We start from the raw sequence: 19594 nt of genomic DNA, 5'->3' as shown, positions 1-19594 counted from the left end.
TCTTTGATAGTTTCTTTTTTAATCTTCAACTTGCAATTTTTTAATATTCCGTAGGAACATTTTAAAAAGTCAAGTGAATTGTGTAAGAAAGTTTCACAAAAACGTTGAAGGGAAATTGATGAACAGTATTATTTTGGAATAGCCTTTGCCCGAAGGGATGGCTGAAGAAGTAGCATCACATGAGAAGAAGCCAAGGCTTCTACTCTCTCTACAAGCTGTGTTTGCAAAACTCTATTGGCGGATTTCATTTTTAGTTAAGTATCAAAAACACACTTAAATTATTATTTTTTTCTTTTTTGAATTCATACCTAAATTATTGGAAGTATGAGAAACACATTTAAACTATCACACTTTAGTTTGTGAAACACACCTAAACTATCCTTTTTTTTTAGATTCGTACGTAAATTATGGCGGAATCAAAATAGGGTATTTGTGCACTTTTATCATTGTTTAGCTTATCTTGATGCAACTCATTTCAGCTCAAATTACATTCGAAAAAGCTAATGATCCACCCATTTATTAATCAACTATTTCGATTGGTTCAAATTTTGCAACCATATTTCGCCCCAAATTATTTTACAAAAGTTTCTATTAAAGAAAATTTTACAAAACGTGGCGGTACAATCCATCGGAGCTAGGGATGACAATGGGGCGGGGTGGATGGAGGTTTAACCCGCAACTTTTCTAATCCGCCTCGTCCCACCTACCATTTTTTCATTTTCAACCCGGGCAAAGACCCACCCCACCCCAAAAAAATTTGAAATTTTATTTTGTTTATTTGTTTACTTTACTAAATATACAAGTTTAATATAAAAGTGTGTTTTATGATTTACAAGAGAGTAGTGTTTCTCTTTTTCATTTTCTTTTTTCTGACTATTCGAAAAATTCTTCTATATGAAAAAGACTAACATTAAACAGTAACCATCAAATCTGCTTATGATTCTATGAACTAAATCAAACGATGAATTGTATATGAGATTATAACTACTTTGTTAGCAGCTATGATATTTATTTAACTGCCAACGTACGTTAGCCCATTTTTCGACTTTCTTTTGAAAAAATCATTTTGAAGCTAGGAGGAGATACAAAAAATTACAAAAAAAAGAAAAATATATTCTAGAAACTAAGAAAAACAAACATCATTATGATGGATCTTCACCATGGTGTTATTCCTACATATTTTATGTTATCCATTCTTATAATTGCTATCTATATGATTTTCTTTTAGGTCTTTTTTTTCAAAAAAAATAATCCTTGTGTTATAAATAAGAATTAACAATGCAAAATTAAATAGTGTTTAAATAAAAAATTGGTGTAAACAAGTGAATGTCCATAGGGACTCATATTTACGGTAGCATATTGTCATCTCCAAGTATATATTTTTAGAAAACATAAGAATAATAAAAATTTAAAAGAATTTAAAATAAGAAAACTAAAAAATTCATTAAAACGAAAAAAATTAAAAAGCAATCAACTTGTAATTACATCATGTAATTACAAGCAATTACCTGCTGGCCAGGTAATTATATGATCAACCAAATAGGATAGACAATATAAATATATCCAATTACACCAAATCAAATTACCAGGATGCCTTTCCAAACATGCCCTTTAAGATTATTGGTTTGTTGAAAAGGGAAAATCATAGACAAAGCAGATGATCCTTGAAAATCCCACTCTCTTTGTTTGCTCATTCTCAACATTTGTACTGAAATAAAAAAAATTCACTTCGATGAAATTTTTAATTAAAATAATGTGCAAACGTCTAGTCATGAATATGATAATACATAAACTTTTATATATTGAGAAAATACATAAAATCATCATTGAAGTTGTCCCGAATTTTCAAAAAGACACCTTAACTTTGCAACCGTCTTATTATTCCACTAAACAATTTTGCATAGATATTATTATATCATTTTTCGATCAGCCCCAGATTTTAAGAAGCAAGTGTATTCACACACCAGTCATTACATGACACGTGTTAATTTAATTAAAAATGTAAATTTTTTTCATTTTAAGTTTTTTATTTATCTCTCTCTTCCTTTCTTTTTGACTAATTTTAATTTTGATTTCATCTTAAATTTCACTTCATCTTCCACCTCTCACTTTCAAGTGATCCATCCTTCCATTTTCTTTCTTTTTCTTCACCTCCAACCTCCCACCGTCACCACACCCCCACGTCAAGTTGAACCCCACTCCATTTTTTTTCTTTTTCTTCTTCTTCTCCGGTCAAATTCTTTATAGAATTCATACTATTTTTTAGACTTTATTGAATTATTGATAACAAAATTAATTATTTCTCTAAGAAAATTTATAATTTTGAAGGTATCATCAACTACTCCTTTTCATATAACTTCAAAATTAGAAATGATTATTTTAAAAGAATCAATGAATTTCTCAAAAATTGTAGTAAAAATAATGACATTGAAAGTGAGAAGCTTAAATGGAGATGACAATGAATTATTGAAGAAGAAAGAAAGAAAAAAATAAAAAGGAAAAAAAAAGGTTAAAAATATAAGAAGAAAAAAAGAAAATATATTTTATAATAAAATACTTGTAAAAATAAAATTATATTAGTTATTTTAGGTTGCTCACTCTCTTTGAGAGAGTGCACACCACTCTCTATGTCAGGTGGACGAAAAATGATATAATAATATATGTTCAAAATTATTTAGTGGGATTATTGGATGGTTGCAAAGTTAAGGTGTCTTTTTGAAAATCTGAAACAACTTCAGTGGTGGCTTTATGTTTTTTCTCTATATATAATATGTTATGTACTTTCCAATAGAACTATTATTTAATGTACTTTCTTATTGCAAATTTTATTTTTGAAAAAGTAATAGATTTAAAATAGATAAAATATTGTTATATAATAAAAGGAAAAGTAACTAGCTACATACGATGAACTAATCCTTTGCAATTTCTCATTAAATTTTAAGTATTATGTATTATTATTGTTTTTATGATTACATTAATTAGTAACCAACTTATATTTCTATGAACATATCTTAAGGATCTATTTATATTTATTTGCTTCAGAATTTTAGTCTTAGTTAGCATTGTTATTTCTAATTCATTTTTTTTTTTAGGTTTCATCATGTCAAATCTATCAAAGATTGAGTTGCGACTTGACATTATTGGAAAAAAATATTTATCCTGGATCCTTGATGCTGAAATTTATTTTGATGCCAAAGGTCTCGGTGATACTATTAAACAAGAAAATAAAGCATCAAGTCAAGATAAAGCGAAGACCATGATTTTTCTCCGTCATCATCTTCATGAAGGATTAAAAACTGAATATTTAATTGTGAAAGATCCGCTTGAATTATGGATTAATTTGAAGGATCGATATGACCACCTAAAATTTATGGTGTTACCAAATGCTCCATATGAGTGGATACATCTTCGATTTCAAGATTTTAAAACTATGACTGAGTATAATTCTGATATTCATAAAGTAAGTTCCATATTAAAATTATGTGGAGATACTATCACTGATAATGACTTACTTGAGATTTTTTTTTCACTTTTCATATTTCAAATGTGTTACTACAACAACAATATCGTGAAAAGAAATTTAAGAAATATTCCAAATTAATTACATGCCTACTTGTGGCTGAGCAGAATAATAATTTGTTGGTGAAAAATCATGATGTCCGTCCCACTGAGTCTATTGTATTCCCTGAAGCGAATGTTGTAGCAACAAATAATCAGTTTGAATCAAGACAAAATAATTATCTTGGTCGTGGCCATGGTCATGATCATGACCATGGTCGTGGACGTGGACGAGGACGTGATCGAGGACGAAATAATTATCATTATTATGGTGAAAATAAACATGAGAATAACAAAGTTTCTCAAAAAAATTCTTTTCAAGATAGAATCAATATTTGTCACTGATGTGGTATGAAAAGTCATTGAGCACGTGAATATTGTACGCCTGATCATTTTGTGAAAGTTTATCAAGCCTCCCTCAAAAGAAAAGATAATAATGTAGAGGCACACTTGACCTTTCAGAATGTTGATAATGAAGCAGCTCCTTCAAACAAATATGACGATATTGAGGTAAATCTTGCTTATAAAGATGATGACTTTGAAGACCTCCCACATATTACTCATTTGAAAGTTGAGTCTTTTATGAGAATATTGATTGAAGAACTAATCATCTAATTGGAGATAAAATTATAAGAATAATTGTTGTTTTTCTATTATGTTTGCAACTATACTGTTCTTCTTAAATATTTTTCTTAAGATATTATGTCTTACAAATTTCTACATTGTTACTACGATTTCATAAAAGTTTCTATGTTCTTAGTTTTTCACACTCTTATAATTTATTTTTTATTTTTATGAATAATATGATAATTCTCCAAGTATTAGCTGAATCCAAAATTAATTATGATGATATATGTCTTATAGATAGTGCCACAACACACACTATTAAAAGAAATAAAAAATATTTTTCTTATTTGGTGATGAAAGAAGCTAAAGTTAATACAATATTTGATAATACAAAATTAATTGAAGGCTTTGAAAAAACTAACTTAGTACTTATCGAATGAACAAATTTGACAATCAATGAAACATTATATTGCAATAAGTCTCAAAGGAACTTATTAAGTTTCAAAGACGTTTGTCAAAATAACTATCATATTGAGACTACAAATGATGAAAAGAATGAATATTTTTATATTACTACAATGATGTAGGGTAAGAAGTTTATACTTGAAAAGTTATCCGTTATTTCATTCGGCTTTATACTTTACAAGTATTAGCATGATTGAATCACATGTTATAGTAAACAAATGTTTACTAAATCAAATGATTTTATTATTTGACCTGACCGAATGGGTCATCCCGATTTTAATATAATGCGTAAAAATATTTGAGAGTTCACTTGGACACTCTTTGAAGAACCAAAATTCTTCAATTTAAAGAACTCTCTTGAACTGCATGTTCTCAAGGCAAATTGATTACTAGACCATCAGTAATCAAAGTGAGAATTGAATCTCTAGAATTTCTGGCACGTATACAGGGTGATATATGTGGGTCCATTCACCCATCATGTGGACCATTTAAATATTATATAATTTTAATAGATGCATCAACAAGATGGTGTCTATTATCAATTCGCAATGTGACGTTTGCGAGATTACTTGCTCAAATAATAAAGTTAAGAGCATAATTTTTAGATTATGTTATTAAGACAATTTGTCTCGATAATGCTGATGATCAATTTACATTCCAAGCTTTTAATGATTATTGTATATTTACAGGAAAAACAATTTGCTCATGTTTATGCTCAAAATGATCTAGAAGAATCATTGATTAAGCGTCTCCAATCAATTGCTAGATCAATACTTATGAGAACAAAACTTCTTATTTCGTAATGGGGTCATGCTATTTTGCATGCAGCAAGTCTTGTGCAGATCAAACCCACAAGTTACCATAAAGTCTCCCCATTACAATTGACTTTTGGTTAGGTGCCGAATATTTTTCTTCTTACAATATTTGAATGTGTGGTATATGTTTCAATTGCTCCACCACAACGTATAAAGATGGATTCCAAAAGAAAGTTGGGGATATATGTTGGGTATGAATCTCCTTCTATTATAAAATATTTAGAACTTTTGAGTGGAGATTTATTTACTGCAAGATTTGTTGATTGGGGGGGGGGGGGGGGAGAGGGGGATAAACAACTGAAAAAGGAGATTGATTGAAATGCATTATCACTATCTCATTTAGATCCTCATACAAATAAATGTAAATCAGAGGTTCAAAAGATAATCTATTTGTAAAATATTGCAAATCAACTACCAAATGCATATACTGATCTATCAATAGTTACTAAATCTTATACTCCAGCTGCTAATGATTCAATTCTAGTTGACGTTTCGATAGGACAATTAATTAATACAAATGAGTCTAAACCACGCTTAAAACGTGGTAGAGCAATCGATTTCAAGGATAAAATCCTCGAGAGAAAAAAAAGCAAATGTTCAAGATTGTCATAATATGAAAGAACCTGCTCAAGAAGAGCAACGAGACATAATAATTGATGAAACCTTGAAAGAGGTTCAGGCGTCTAAAAATAATGAAGAGATCTCAATAAACTATGTCTCATCAGAAAAAATATGAAATCAAAATAATATAATTGTTGATAATATTCTTGCTTATAATATTGTTATTGAAATAATGCAATAAAATGAGGATCTTGAACCAAAATCTGTCGAAAAATGTAGACAAAAAAATGATCGGTCAAGTTGAATTAGCTTCGCTTGAAAAGTCCGAAGTTTCAGACGATACCCCGAACACCTGAAGATATAAATCTAGTGGGGGTACAAATGAGTCTTTGTGCGAAAATAAAATGAGAAAAATGAAGTCGTAAGATGTAAAGCACAACTTGTGGCACAAGAATTTTTGCAAAGACATGACATTGATTATATGGAGACATGTTATTTTGTGACGGATGTAATCACTTTCAGGTATCTTATAAATTTGGCAGTTCATGAAAAGTTGACATGCATCTGATGGATGTCGTTACACCCTATTTATATGATTCACTAGACAACGACATTTTTATGAAAATTTTCAAAGGATTAAAAATGTCTGAAATGTATAAAGATTTTCAAAAAACTTGTTCAATAAAACTTTAAAAAAATTATACAGATTGAAACAATCAGAACGCGTGTGGTATAATCGTCTTAGCGAATATCTATTAAAAGAAGGGTACGAGAATGGTGCAATTTGTCTTTGTGTATTTATTAAAAGGTGTAGACCTGATTTTTTGATAATAATTATGTATGTTGGTGATTTGAATATCATTGAAACTTGTGAAGAGCTTTCAAAGGTAATAGAATGTTTGGAGAAAAAAAATTGAAATGAAAGACCTTGGAAAGACAAAATTTAGTCTTGGTCTACAAATTGAGCATTTTACAAGTGGAGTATTTATTCAACAACCAACATATACTAAAAATATTTTAAAGAGATTTTGCATGGATAAAGCATATCAACTAAGTATTCCGATGATTGTGAGATCACTTGATATTATTAATAAGATCCATTTCGACCTCATGAGAATGACGAAGAACTAGTTGGTGCTGAAATATCATATCATAGTGCAATTAGTGCATTGATGTACCCTGCTAGTAATTCTCGATAAGATATATCTTTTCTATAAATTTATTAGCAAGATTTAGTTCTTCTACAATACGAAGACACTGAAATGGTATTAAACATATATCTGGATAACTTCAAGGGACCATTGATATGAGACTATTTTATCCAAAAGAATGTGGTTCACAATTAATTTGTTATGCAGATACAAGATATTGTCTGACTCATATAAAGATCGATCTCAGACAGATTATTTATTTACATGTGGAGGTACAACTATATCACGACGTTCAACAAAACAAACTATGATTGCTACTTCTCAAATCATACAGAGATAATGGTCATTCATGAAGCAAGTTGAGAATGTGTGTGGTTAAGATCAATAACCCAACACATCCAGAAAATATGTGACCTTTCTTTAAAATGAGATATCCCAACAATATTATATGAAGACAATGTTGCGTGTATAGCTCAACTAAGAGAATGATACGTCAAAGGAGATAGAGCAAAACATATTCACCAAAATTCTTTTTACTCATGATCTTCAAACGAAGGGTGAAATAGATGTTCAACAAGTTCGTTCCAGTGATAATTTAGCATGTATGTTCATCAAGGCATTACCAACTTCAATCTTTAAGAAGTTGAGATACAAGATTAGAATGCGTCATCTTCGAGAGATTAAGTGACGTCTTAATCAGGGGGAGTAAAATACGAGTTGCACTCTTTTTCCTTAACCAAGATTTTATCCCACTGAATTTTCTTGATAAGATTTTTAATGAGGTAACAACCAATGCATATTACAAATAATTATGTATATTTCTTTTCTTATACATGAACATCCAAAAGGGGTGTTGTAAACAAGTGGATGTCCATAGGGAACTACATTCACTGTAGCATGTTAACATCTCCACGTAAATTTCACCCCTATAAAAGGAGCATTGCACTGTAATGGAGAAATACATAAATTGAAAAGAAAATCACTCCTCTCCTCTTTCTTGTACTATTACCACTTTATTTCTTTTATAAATGAATTTCTTTTGCTCATTTTATCCATTTAACTATCCACTTTTAAATGGATAATATAAATTTGACTCATTTTTTACCCCCAACTTATTTGATATGGATAATTTGAATATATATCCATATGAATTACCCATTTTGTCGTCTCTACTTCTATATTTGGTCAAGACAGGTCACTTCAAAACAGAAACCGAAAGTACCGAATCCTGCCGCTTTGTACCACTTCCCAGTTCCCACTGGGGCAGGATGTGAAAGGAACTAAAAAGCTGACCCATTCAAGAACAGCACGCACAAATTTCAAATCATTATTATAAGGGGTCGTTTGGTTTGAATATGAGTTGTGATGGGATAAGTTATGTTGGGATTAGTTATGATGGATAAGTTGTCCTGGGATTATTTCTTATTGAGTGTTTGGTTTGTTATATTCAAAATAATATATATTGATAAATTTTAAGAACAAGTTGTTTGTTTACAAAATTACCCTTCACTTTATTTAAATTTTTTAATTTTTTCTTTGTGAGCTTTAGTTATTCATTTTTTAAAATAAAACTTTTATTTTTTTTTAACTTAAATATTTTTGTTTATGTATTCCCATGATAAGTACCATGTGTATTTAAAAATATAACTTTTTTCTTATTTAGCTTAAAAATAGAACTTTCCTCTTAAGTTTATTAAAGAGAAGAAAATTTATGAGATATCAAAATAAAATAAACATAAGAATTAGTCAAATAAATTCATAAATAAAAATTATATTTATATAGTATAATTTTTTAATAGAAAAATATGTATAATTATCATAAAAATAAGGAGTAGTAAATATTATTATACATGGTATTAAAAAAATGTAAATATACATAAATGTAAAAAATGATACATAAAAAGGATTTAAAGGGACATAGTTGTCATTTACCTATTCTATCTCGGGATAAGTTATCCCGGGATTACTATACCACCCATGGGGAGGGATAACTTATCCCGGTACTAATTATTAATCCCGGGATAAGTTATCCCGGACTTGCCAACCAAACAACATAATTTTTTTTTTATCCCATCACTATTTCCTTATCCCATCACTATTATTTCTAATCCCTCACACCAAACGAGCCCTAAATATATTGTTTGACAACTGGTTTAAGTGGAAGTTGCTAAGCAATATTTTCATAACAAAATTGAGAATCTCATACAACAAATTTGTTAGCTATGCATTAAATTTGCGGTCCTTCTGTACAGAAAATATGTAAGTTACGTCCCGAACTAGTTGCTCACACGTCAATTATGTACAAATATGAATGTAATCCAACTATAACATCACACTCCCTCCTCTAAAGAAAAATGAGGCAGAGTGCAACATTCTAGCAAAGCTTACTCAATCACCAACTCGAAAGCCTGGAAGAAACAGGAAAGAGATGATACTTCAGAGGGAGGGAGGGAGATAGTAATTAAATTTAGACACTGAATGTGGAAACTGATGGACATTACCCATTGTGTATATTTCCGGCACGGTCCTTTTACCTGCAAACTTCGTCTCGAGTATATATACCAGGATTGAATCCAAATTGTTGACACATCTAAAGATCAACCTAAGACATCAATGCTGTTCCCACCCAAATCAGGTTTTGTATTGTGAAGGCCTGCCTCTCCGCCAACATGAGTTTGTCACCTGTTTGAAAAGATACTCAGTAATCTGCACTTTATAACCTGTGAGCAGAGGTTTCAATAAGGTCTATGGAAGAAAGCATACTTTCAATTTGTTCTCCTTCAAAGATTCCATGGATTCAGCAAGCTCTACTTGTTGCGATGCTGTTGCAAGTAGTGCCTAAAACAAAAAATATTTGTTCCACTTTGTTAATGATAATTAAATAACTCTACAATTGGAAAAAATGAACGTATCTGGAAACAGTGCATAGACCATTACTTTCTTCGTCCTCTGCAAGTCATACTCTATGAACTTTATGCGGTCCATTGAATCAAGCAGCATGAGCTCTTTTTCTGGAGGAATTTTGGTTGGTTTCTTCAACAAATCAGCTACGACGTTCTCTAAATGTTGCAACCTCTGACAGCATGGATGGAGGAGATCCTCCTTTTTCGGGGAAGAAACATTTTGCTCGGCTGTACTTGCATTCACTGATACCCGTCCATTTCTCAATCTGTTTGCATCACTATTCTTCACAAATAACCTACCCACCCCATGAAACAAGAAGCATATCCATGCAAGTGATTTGACCATCATATTAATCATCAAGCTAAAGATGGATTTCTCAGGCGACCTTCTTTGTACTGATACAGTAGCTCTATCTGTTGCAAAGAGAATAAAATGATTAGTCTATGAGCCCTTAGTAATGCTTCTTTTCACAACAAACCAAAATCCTGTAGAAGTTCTCACGTAAAAAATGGTGAACAAACAAATCCGTATAGACAAGCTCCCTTTCCTCTTGAAAGTGAAAACGAAACGATGCACAAGGAAGATTTTTAGAAGACTGGGGAAACAAAACTGCTTATGGTGCAAGTGTTTGGAAGACTATCAGAGCTCTATGGCCAATTTCAGCAATAAAATCAAACTGCAGAGTTGAAAATGGGCAGGATACACCCTTTTGGGAAGACAATTGGTTGGGGCAAGGTACTCTAAAGCTATTATTCACACATATTTACACTTCAAACCAACAACGGAAGACCACTATTGATGAAGTGTGGACTACACAGGGATAGAATCTAAGTTTTAGGAGAATTTGAATGATTTGGAGGTAGCCAGATTTGTGGAATTTCATATAACACACTCACAATCAGTTCACAGGGATGAACCAGAATCACACGATCAAGATTGAATATGGTGTCTAGGGCATATGCTACAGAAACAAGGCAACATGTCCAAAGTAAAACTTGAGAAATTACCCATACCATACAAGTATAGAAACATGTAATCAGTTGAATAATACAAAATGAAACTCGCTGATTGACCATAGAAATCAAAATTCTTACTTGGAGAATTCAAATGTTCATCTGTAAGCATAGGCCCATAATCTTCTTGAACTAAGCTGCTAAATGAAACAGATCTCCTAGTTGGTACCTAAAGCAATCAAGCAGGAGAGATATGAATATAGAAATATATCGCAGAAACACAGAACATTGAGCATATCAAATTCGAGGTGGAAATTTTTAAACAAGTTTTTGTTTAGTGTTGTAGATCACAATTGATAACCAATTAATGGAGAACCAGATTCTACAAATCTGATTATAGCCATCCTCCAGCATATAGGGCTAATGAATGCAGTCAAAGAAGTTCTGCATAGAGTAAAGAGAAAAATCGAAAGAAAATACTCCATCTTTCCCATCAAATGGTGACTACTTTCATTTTGCAGTAGTTTAAGTAAAATTGATAGGTAGATGTTAAACTGTTTGAATAGATTACTATATTTAATATGGCAGAAAAATATTAAAATAATAAGAAAAAGGGCTTTGGTTAAAGGCAAAGTAGAATAGCACGGGATGTGCAATAGGCTCATGTCACCTGCTTGATTCTTGCCCCAGAACCAAGTTTGGTATTTAAATGAGAAGGGTAGAGGAGCAAGCGCACTGAATTTTGAAATTGGAAATATCAGATTTCTCTTATCTCAAAAAAAAAAAAAATCAGATTTCTCAGTTTAACAAAAAATGAAGTATAGTTATTTGGTTAGACATCACATCAAGTCACAGTTTTTTTTTTTTTACACTATTATTTTATATTGAACTAAATTCTTGGAGGAGAAATTTTGTTTCAAGTGAAAAAAAGGTCAAATTTTGGGACAGACCAAAAGAGAAACTGGTAATTTTTTATTGGGGTTGGAGGAAGTACATTCCAAGGGGATACTCCTCCTCTAGCAAATGCAAAAACATATTTACAAATTCACAAGGATGATGCATCTGTCATATCTTTCTTTGCAGGGGATCTGTTCTGTGCACGATTAAACAATAATCCTTCTGTGCAATTTTTTGTTGCTAAAGAGTGTTCATTCAATTTTCTCACTACCTTCCCTTCAATAATACAGGAAAGTTAATATCACACCCTAGATAACTTTCTGGTCAAATTACCAATGTATATTGCAAATGATGATGAAATGGCTTAGGAAATTGAGGTAACTAAAATGTAGATGTGTTCTCAACTTGGCATAAGCATAGATCAGAAGCTGGTAAACCATAAAAAGGGTAAACAGAGACTTGTTACTCACTTTGTCTGAAAGTTGTTTTGATTGCATGATACTGTAAGCTGAGACCCCCACTTCCACTTCAGATTCTGCCGAACCAATCTCATTGCGTAGTAACTGACAGAGAATAATGGTCTCAGACACAATACATCTCGAAGATAACTGGAAAGGCAGAACATAGTGCAGCTAAGTCACTATAATACCTGTGGAGAAACAGGTTTGATTTCGATATCACTATCGGAGAAGCTTGTAATTCTCCTGGGATAAAGTGCTTCACCATGTAATGCATGGACCAGCTGCAAGAGTTTTTGGCATGATAAGTAAGAAATGTCTTGCAACGGGTTATTACACAAAATCCTGAATATCATTTCTACAGATAAACCACACCTTCATCAGCTCTGGATCATTCCAGGGTCCTTTATCAGACCTAAGACACCCATCTGGATTTGGGCATGAGCAGGTTCCTCCAAGAAAATCTGGCAATTGGCTGATCACAAACCAATGTACATAATGAAGGAATTAACACAGTTTACTCAATAATCATACTTTGACAATATAGAAAATGACATTTTATCAACCATTCATATACCTGGGGTCTATGACTTCTGCTAAGTTGCTCTGGAATTTGTTTCCCAATACCTGTCAATTGAACAGAGGCAATCATTGTGAGTTCACATGACCCTTAAAGACAACCATGCAGATAATGGAAGTGTCCCTTTACATGAATTTTTGCTGTTGTCTTTGGATCAAGAAATCCTTTTGCAGTATTCCACAGAAATCTGAATCCATTTCCAGCATTGACAATAAACATCTGGTGTAATGTCTGCAGAATAAAAAGTTATTAGCAAAGGATCAAATAGTTAAAGGGAATATAAAAAAAAATCATTTACTCTTCCAAACTGAAAGCAACCTCTGGATAGTTGTCGCCATCTATCTTTTGCATGCGCATGACCAAATCATGGGCAAGTTTCCCAAAACTCCTCCAATTCTACATTATCACAGAAAAAATGTTGCATATCAAATATGGAAACTAATGAAGTTTAGGTTGAATATCAAGTAACTCAATACTGACCAGTCCTTGTACATCCAAGATTGTAGTAGATGAATCTATATGCCTCCTAGCTGCAATCGAACATGCTGGAAATTTTTCAACAAAAGTCCTTTCAAACCCTTGGATGTGATACTTTAAGAACCTTTCTATTGTGGTAACATTCATAAGTTTAGTAGGTTCAATCTTGCCAAGTCTTTCAATATAGACGGGTCGTCCCCCTCTGTCTACACCATGGTAACCATGAGGGTAATAACGCTGAACTTCCTCATATTCCTCGTAGGCAAAATCCTAAACATTTCCAGAATATAAATCAGAATTTAGACATCTAAAGACAAGAACATGTGCCTAACTTTAAATTATCAAAAGCTGTTTGTCATGTATGCATTTAAAATTTGGGATGGTAGGAACACTAAAAGAAGACAGAGAGAGATAGGCATAGAAATACATATATGATACTATTTAAGACTTCCTTAGGATTTTAAACAAAAGATTGTTGTAATTCATTCAAGAAACATAAAAATATGGCAGGGTAGAAGAGGGACAACCTCACTATAGTTTGACAAACTTTACAAATATTAGCATTAATGATGGAAGTACTTTTTTCTTAAGAACATATATGATAGCATTTGACTCTGAAGCCTTAAAGCAACAACAACATACCCAGTGTAGTCTCCACAAGTGGGGTATGGGGTAGAGTGTACACAAACCTTACCACTACCTCAAGGAGGAAGAGAGGCTGCTTCCGAAAGACCCTCGGGTCAAGTGTAGCAAATCCAAGTACAAAAAGTAAAAAAAAAAAAAAAAAAAGACATAGCCAATAACAAGAATAACAGCTCAAGTTCCACAAGAAATAGTGAAATAGAATGAATGGTGTCATGCAGTTTTCTCGAGAAGTATCAATCGAAACCTGAATTGCAGAAATACAATTTTGGGTAACCACCATGTAACAAATATGATAAAGTTGATATAACACACCTAAATCCCAAATTAGGGTTGAGTACATGAATCTATCATTCCACCTGTCATGTCAAGGGAATTCATCCTAATATCAGGCACCATCAACCTACACAGCCTTCCTTCTTTACCAGAATTGGGGCCAACAATGGTTTGCACATATGTAAATTTATCACAGCAATAACAGTGTAGCCACAAATTTTCCAACAATATCAGCTACAACTCAATCCTAAGCTAGTTGAGGTCATGAATCCTCATTATCATATGCTTCGTTTGAATCCATAATATTACAATATTCCATACTTAAAACTTATCTAACACTACGAGTTCTCTAATATACTCTAATGATTATATACTGAGAGTACTCTAGTGAACAGTACTCTTCAAGCTGATATCACCTACACAGATTTTCAACTTCCATTATTCTTTATCTTTTGCTAAAGCTGTCTAGATTTCCAGATATTTTATACCTATTAATACTAATAGATGATTGTCTTCCATATAGAAAAGTTTCTAGTTTAACATCAATTGTTGAAATCAAATAATAACAATGTCATAGCTCCAGACAATTTACTCGCCACTTTGGGTAAAAGGTGGGGAAGGAATAAATACAATAAAAACATGATAGGAAAGGGTCGTCAAATAAAATTTATATGCTGCATCGAGATATGATAGATTTCAACTAGTATTACATACAAAGAAGCATTAAAAATTGGAATGCTTGGGTACATTGGCTCCTTCAAGATGTTGCTATTGTTCTAAAGATGTCAAACAGTTACTTTAATCATTTTGAAAAAACTAAGCTATAAAAGATGTCCCGAAAATGTTTAGCAGGGGGATTTGATAACTTTATACCAACCATCATCATTTAGTGTACAGCTGGTGAGCAACAAAACTTGCTGTTTTCTAGCAAAAGCAAAATACAGCAACATGCACACAAATTGTGTGCAACAGAACCTACCTCTATAATCGTGTCTACTCCTTGTTCTTTCCTCCAGTTGAGCATTTCAGACCACATTAGCATGGCCTTATCAAGGTCAAATTTCCTTGCTTTTAGGAACCTGAAATGGAAAGATGCTCTCAACATGAAAAAAGAAACAGCGTGACTAGAGAAACTGAATCATATTGTCTTACCATGCATGAAAAAAGAAGAACAATTCTCTTACAGAAAAACATCTATTTTTCAAACTATTGTGAAGAAGAACAACAATATACCTAGGGAAATCCCACAAGTGAGAGTATTGTGAAAGAACGAGTAGACAGGAAATTAAGCAAACAAATACATTTGAAGAACAATTGTTAGAGAAATAAGATTTGATGATCAAGAGGAGAAAGAACTGTGTAGAGGTACTTCCAGAAGATAAAATATCTGGAGCACCATTTAAATTATCCTGTCCGTCATCAAAGAAAATATGCTGCCATGAGAAAAAATTGAGATCTATTTCTTTTTTGCTATTGTTTAAGTTTCAGAATTCAAGTTCCACATTGGTACACAAAGAATAGGTCTGTACCAAAAATCATGGTCTCAAACCGATGGTCGCCATAAAGAAACCTCCTATTGGTAATTGATAGGATTTCACCAGAAAAAAAAAGTTGTAAACATGAAAAACTAAGCTCAGTATCAAGCTTGCCAAACTCTTTAGTCTTTGTTGAGATGAATGCAAGAATTTTGAAAATAAATTAACCATTGTATTCCATGATTATTGCCTTATGCTTGTATTTAGACAAGAGACCCTAGGAAAAGTTTTAATTAGTCTAAAAATCTCAAAGAAGTCTATTTCTAATCCTCAAAAAGGCTGTCTCAAATTATTCACAAGCTACATGAATTATAATCAGGAAAGTAATGTGAAATATTTGCAGCTAGATGATTTGAAGTAATATAGCCCACTAGGATTTGGATAATCAACAGATGAATTCTGTTTGTAAATGGATAGACAAGGATATATACTGATCTAGACAAGAAAACAACTAAGGTCGAGCATCTGTGTTCCTTAAATAGATAAAAACATGTGCCCACACCTTAGGTGTGATATCTGAAGTAATATGCTCATTCATGGAAACAATCTTATATATGGACAAAAAACTCATTAAAAGGTTTCTATTACCCGAATTCAAGACCCTTCCACCATCTGTACCTGATATTCTTAGGAAGAGACGTCATGCTTCTATAGTACTTTTAAATAAAAAACTTCGGTACTCTTTCCTCTTTTTTTCCTTACCTCAATGGCAGTAAGATAATTCTTCTCCCTCAAATTTCTATGAGCAGTCAAAAGAAAAGAGAGATGGACTAAACTGCTTGTTCTTAAGCCCTTTATTGTCTTACTTTCTCAAGAGAAATGACCCTTCACATTGGAAACAACCAAAACTTATTAAGGTCTTTATTTTCCTTAAACCTCTAAATTTACTTTCAGGAAGATTAAGCTCAGATCAAGTAGCCAAAAAAGGTATAGGGTCCGATGACATCCAAATCAATCCCCCCAAGATCATCCGATTCACCCACAGCATTGGAGGGCGGAGGCTCAAAGAACATGAATCTAATTAACAAAGGAAGAAATGTTCCATGAATCTTCCCAAGCTTCCTGTGCAACTGCATTTCGAAACTTCCTTAGCAATATATTTAAGAGCCCCTCAAACATGTGTACTGTAGATTAATATCAACAATTTGAGTTACAAAACTACATCTACTATGAAGGCTACAGTAAAGTAGCGCTAGTGTCTATTTCCCCAACTGGATTCGATCGCAGAACTTTACGAAAGGCATGACCTTGCATTGCAATCACATTTGAGACTTTGCTTACAGACAGCACCTCCAAAAGAAAACTTTTGTATTGATGTTTCCTCTATATTTTGCTTTACAGAGTTTTGTGTATTGATGTTTAATTTTTATTTGATGCAACAGAGAGCATAAAATACGGTTAATTTTTTTCAGCTGATCTGCAAGTTACCTCAACATAGTATGATAATCATCATGACGAGCCGGAAGGAGATCCTTTTCTATCAAAGCCTGGCGAAATGAATTCACTGCCTCCTCTTCTTTCTCGTCTCGAAAATCTTCCGTTGAAATGGAAGCAAATCGGCAATGAGCGACTCGTTTACTACGTCTTTTGAGCGAATGCGTTAGCTTTGTAGAAGCACTCATTGCCTTTTTTTTCAAAGATCTGATTCGAGTTCTTCTCTTTTCATCCTCAGATGCCTCAAAATAATATCTTTTTGTTCTTTCGTGATCGTGAATCCCAACAATTTCTATATGAAAAAAGCAAAAGGAATCGATTCAATTCTCGAATTCATTAAAATCCGAATCAAAATTACGTGCAGCTGAATCCAAATTTGACAGAAAAAAAAACCTGGCATTATGTTTCTCAAATCCAAATTAATCCGTGATTTTGCATAAACCAATCCAGTTCTTCAATTTTGAATTATATCGTGAATCTGCAGAAATCAACATAAAATTTCAGATCTTCAACCAAATCATTCCCTTAGAGAAAAACAGGATTAAGGATCGGGATAAAATCATAAAACCGAAACGTTTTTTACATGATTAACAAGCAATTCATCCATTTCATGTGTATACCTTAGGAACACGGAATGTAGATGATCAATTGAATTCTCTCTCTCTCTCTCTAGCCTTTTGCTGCTATACAGTGTACGTACGTGTATATAAATATATTAGCTAACTTTGCTTTGTGGTTACTTCTCTCTTCAAAGTGTATATATATATATATATATATATATTTGTGTGTTGTGGGCAAAGTACAAATCTCGTGAATGCGTGGATTACGTTACTTTTTCTTTTACGAGGAGGAAGAGGAGTGTTTCTCTCACTAGGATTTATTGTGTTTCTCTCTCTCTAGAGAGATGGGTATAAGGCATTGGAATTGTCATTAAAAAGATGGAAGTAGCGTAAAACGGCCGCGTCGGTGGTGGTGGAACAATTGCGCTGTGAGTTCCGCCACATTTTGCCTTTTGGCGCCTGCTTTTTTGGCACTTGTTGTCAATTTTCAGGGCCAACTAAATAAGCTTCAATTAAATCTGGATCGCGCACCGCAGTGCCTATTTAGGAGTAGCGCTCCCAACAAAATTTTCTCTATATTTAAAGCTTGAACCCCAGACCTCAATTCATGTTGTTTTTAATATACACTAACATATTTGATGAAGCACGAAATTTAAGAAAAAAATATTATATTTTATCAAACTATTATTATTTGAATATTCTTCTAATTAGTAATTACTATATATTGTAACAAATGGTTTGATCGAGGTTATAATAGCGTAATTTTTTTTAACTATTATTTAAATCTAAAGTAAGTGATATAAAATATTTACTATTAAAATAAAAGTGAAGATGGAAGAGCAAGAGACATGCTTTTTTGGAGAAATTTCTTCTTTCCTTGTTCTCGTTATTCAATATTCACAATATTACCTTTTTTATAGATTAGATTTGACTGTCTTGTTCAAATGTTTTTATGTTTTAATAGGATTATAATAATTTGTTATGTCTCAATAGGACTAGAAATAATTGTCTTCCCTAATTATTATAATTATATAACTATCATAAACATGATTTACCTTATTTATTTCATTATGTACAAAATAATTCAAAGTATGAGAATCAAACAATTCAAGTTTTGTCTCGATTCAAACATTTTTTCTTAGCCTTTTCTTAGTAAAAAAACTTACATGCTATTGAAATTAAATAAGAAGTATTACTGCAGATAAAATTATAGTTAAATATATTTAAAATATATATATAGAACTGTTTGACTTCAAAATAGTAGTATAATATAATGTCACAAAAATGGAATAATAGAGCATTTTTTCCTAATAATTATTTAAATTTCTATTTTTTTTGTTTTAAAAAACTCCAGTGCCTAACGTAGTAGTACGGCTTTAGGTAATACATCGTTGGCAAGCAAAGGTCCCACTCCCAGGGCTGACTTTTTCTTTTTTTGCATATTTCCGTTTGTGCCGTTCCGTTTAGAAGACGAACTTTTTCAAAATAAAAATAAAATAATATTTCAACTATATTTATTATTATTATTTCACTTTATAGCTTAAAATATTTATATATTATCTCATTAATAATTTCATACCAGATTTCAAATCAAATACATCTTAATACAGATATTTTGATACGGGATCTACTAAAATAGGGAAAGAGGCAAGCAAGATAGTACATATATCTCAGTTACATGTGAATTACAGATACACAGAGAGTGGCGTGCGAGAAAGTCATGTGAATATATTTGGATACAATGTATCTAAAACAAACTAC

The 19594-nt window shown here is 32.1% G+C and overlaps 2 protein-coding genes across 3 annotated transcripts in view; both read right to left on the bottom strand.

Moving 5' to 3' along the window:
- The window catches only part of LOC125825438 (uncharacterized), a 1130247-nt gene that overhangs the window by 1050330 nt on the left and 60323 nt on the right, over positions 1-19594 (bottom strand). The gene's annotated exons all lie outside the window — the stretch shown is intronic.
- LOC125825428 (phosphatidylinositol/phosphatidylcholine transfer protein SFH9) lies at positions 9324-17746 on the bottom strand. 2 transcript variants are annotated; one of them, XM_049504772.1, is made up of 15 exons: positions 17667-17746; positions 17268-17565; positions 15284-15383; positions 13390-13656; positions 13228-13305; positions 13039-13140; positions 12907-12956; positions 12705-12804; positions 12521-12613; positions 12342-12434; positions 11116-11203; positions 10055-10434; positions 9881-9955; positions 9619-9799; positions 9324-9525 (listed from the first exon to the last, which is right to left on the bottom strand). In XM_049504772.1, the coding sequence occupies exons 1-14, from the start codon at positions 17671-17673 to the stop codon at positions 9749-9751; spliced, it is 1782 nt and encodes a 593-aa protein (XP_049360729.1). In that variant the 5' UTR covers positions 17674-17746; the 3' UTR covers positions 9324-9525; positions 9619-9748. The 2 variants fall into 2 exon arrangements, with proteins under 2 accessions (XP_049360729.1, XP_049360730.1); XM_049504773.1 differs by having other exon boundaries at positions 9652-9799.

Source organism: Solanum verrucosum, unplaced genomic scaffold, assembly GCF_900185275.1.
Source record: "Solanum verrucosum unplaced genomic scaffold, falcon-dt-bn FXZP01000101.1, whole genome shotgun sequence".
NCBI lineage: Eukaryota > Viridiplantae > Streptophyta > Magnoliopsida > Solanales > Solanaceae > Solanum > Solanum verrucosum.
This window is presented reverse-complemented; position numbering and strand designations above follow the sequence as displayed.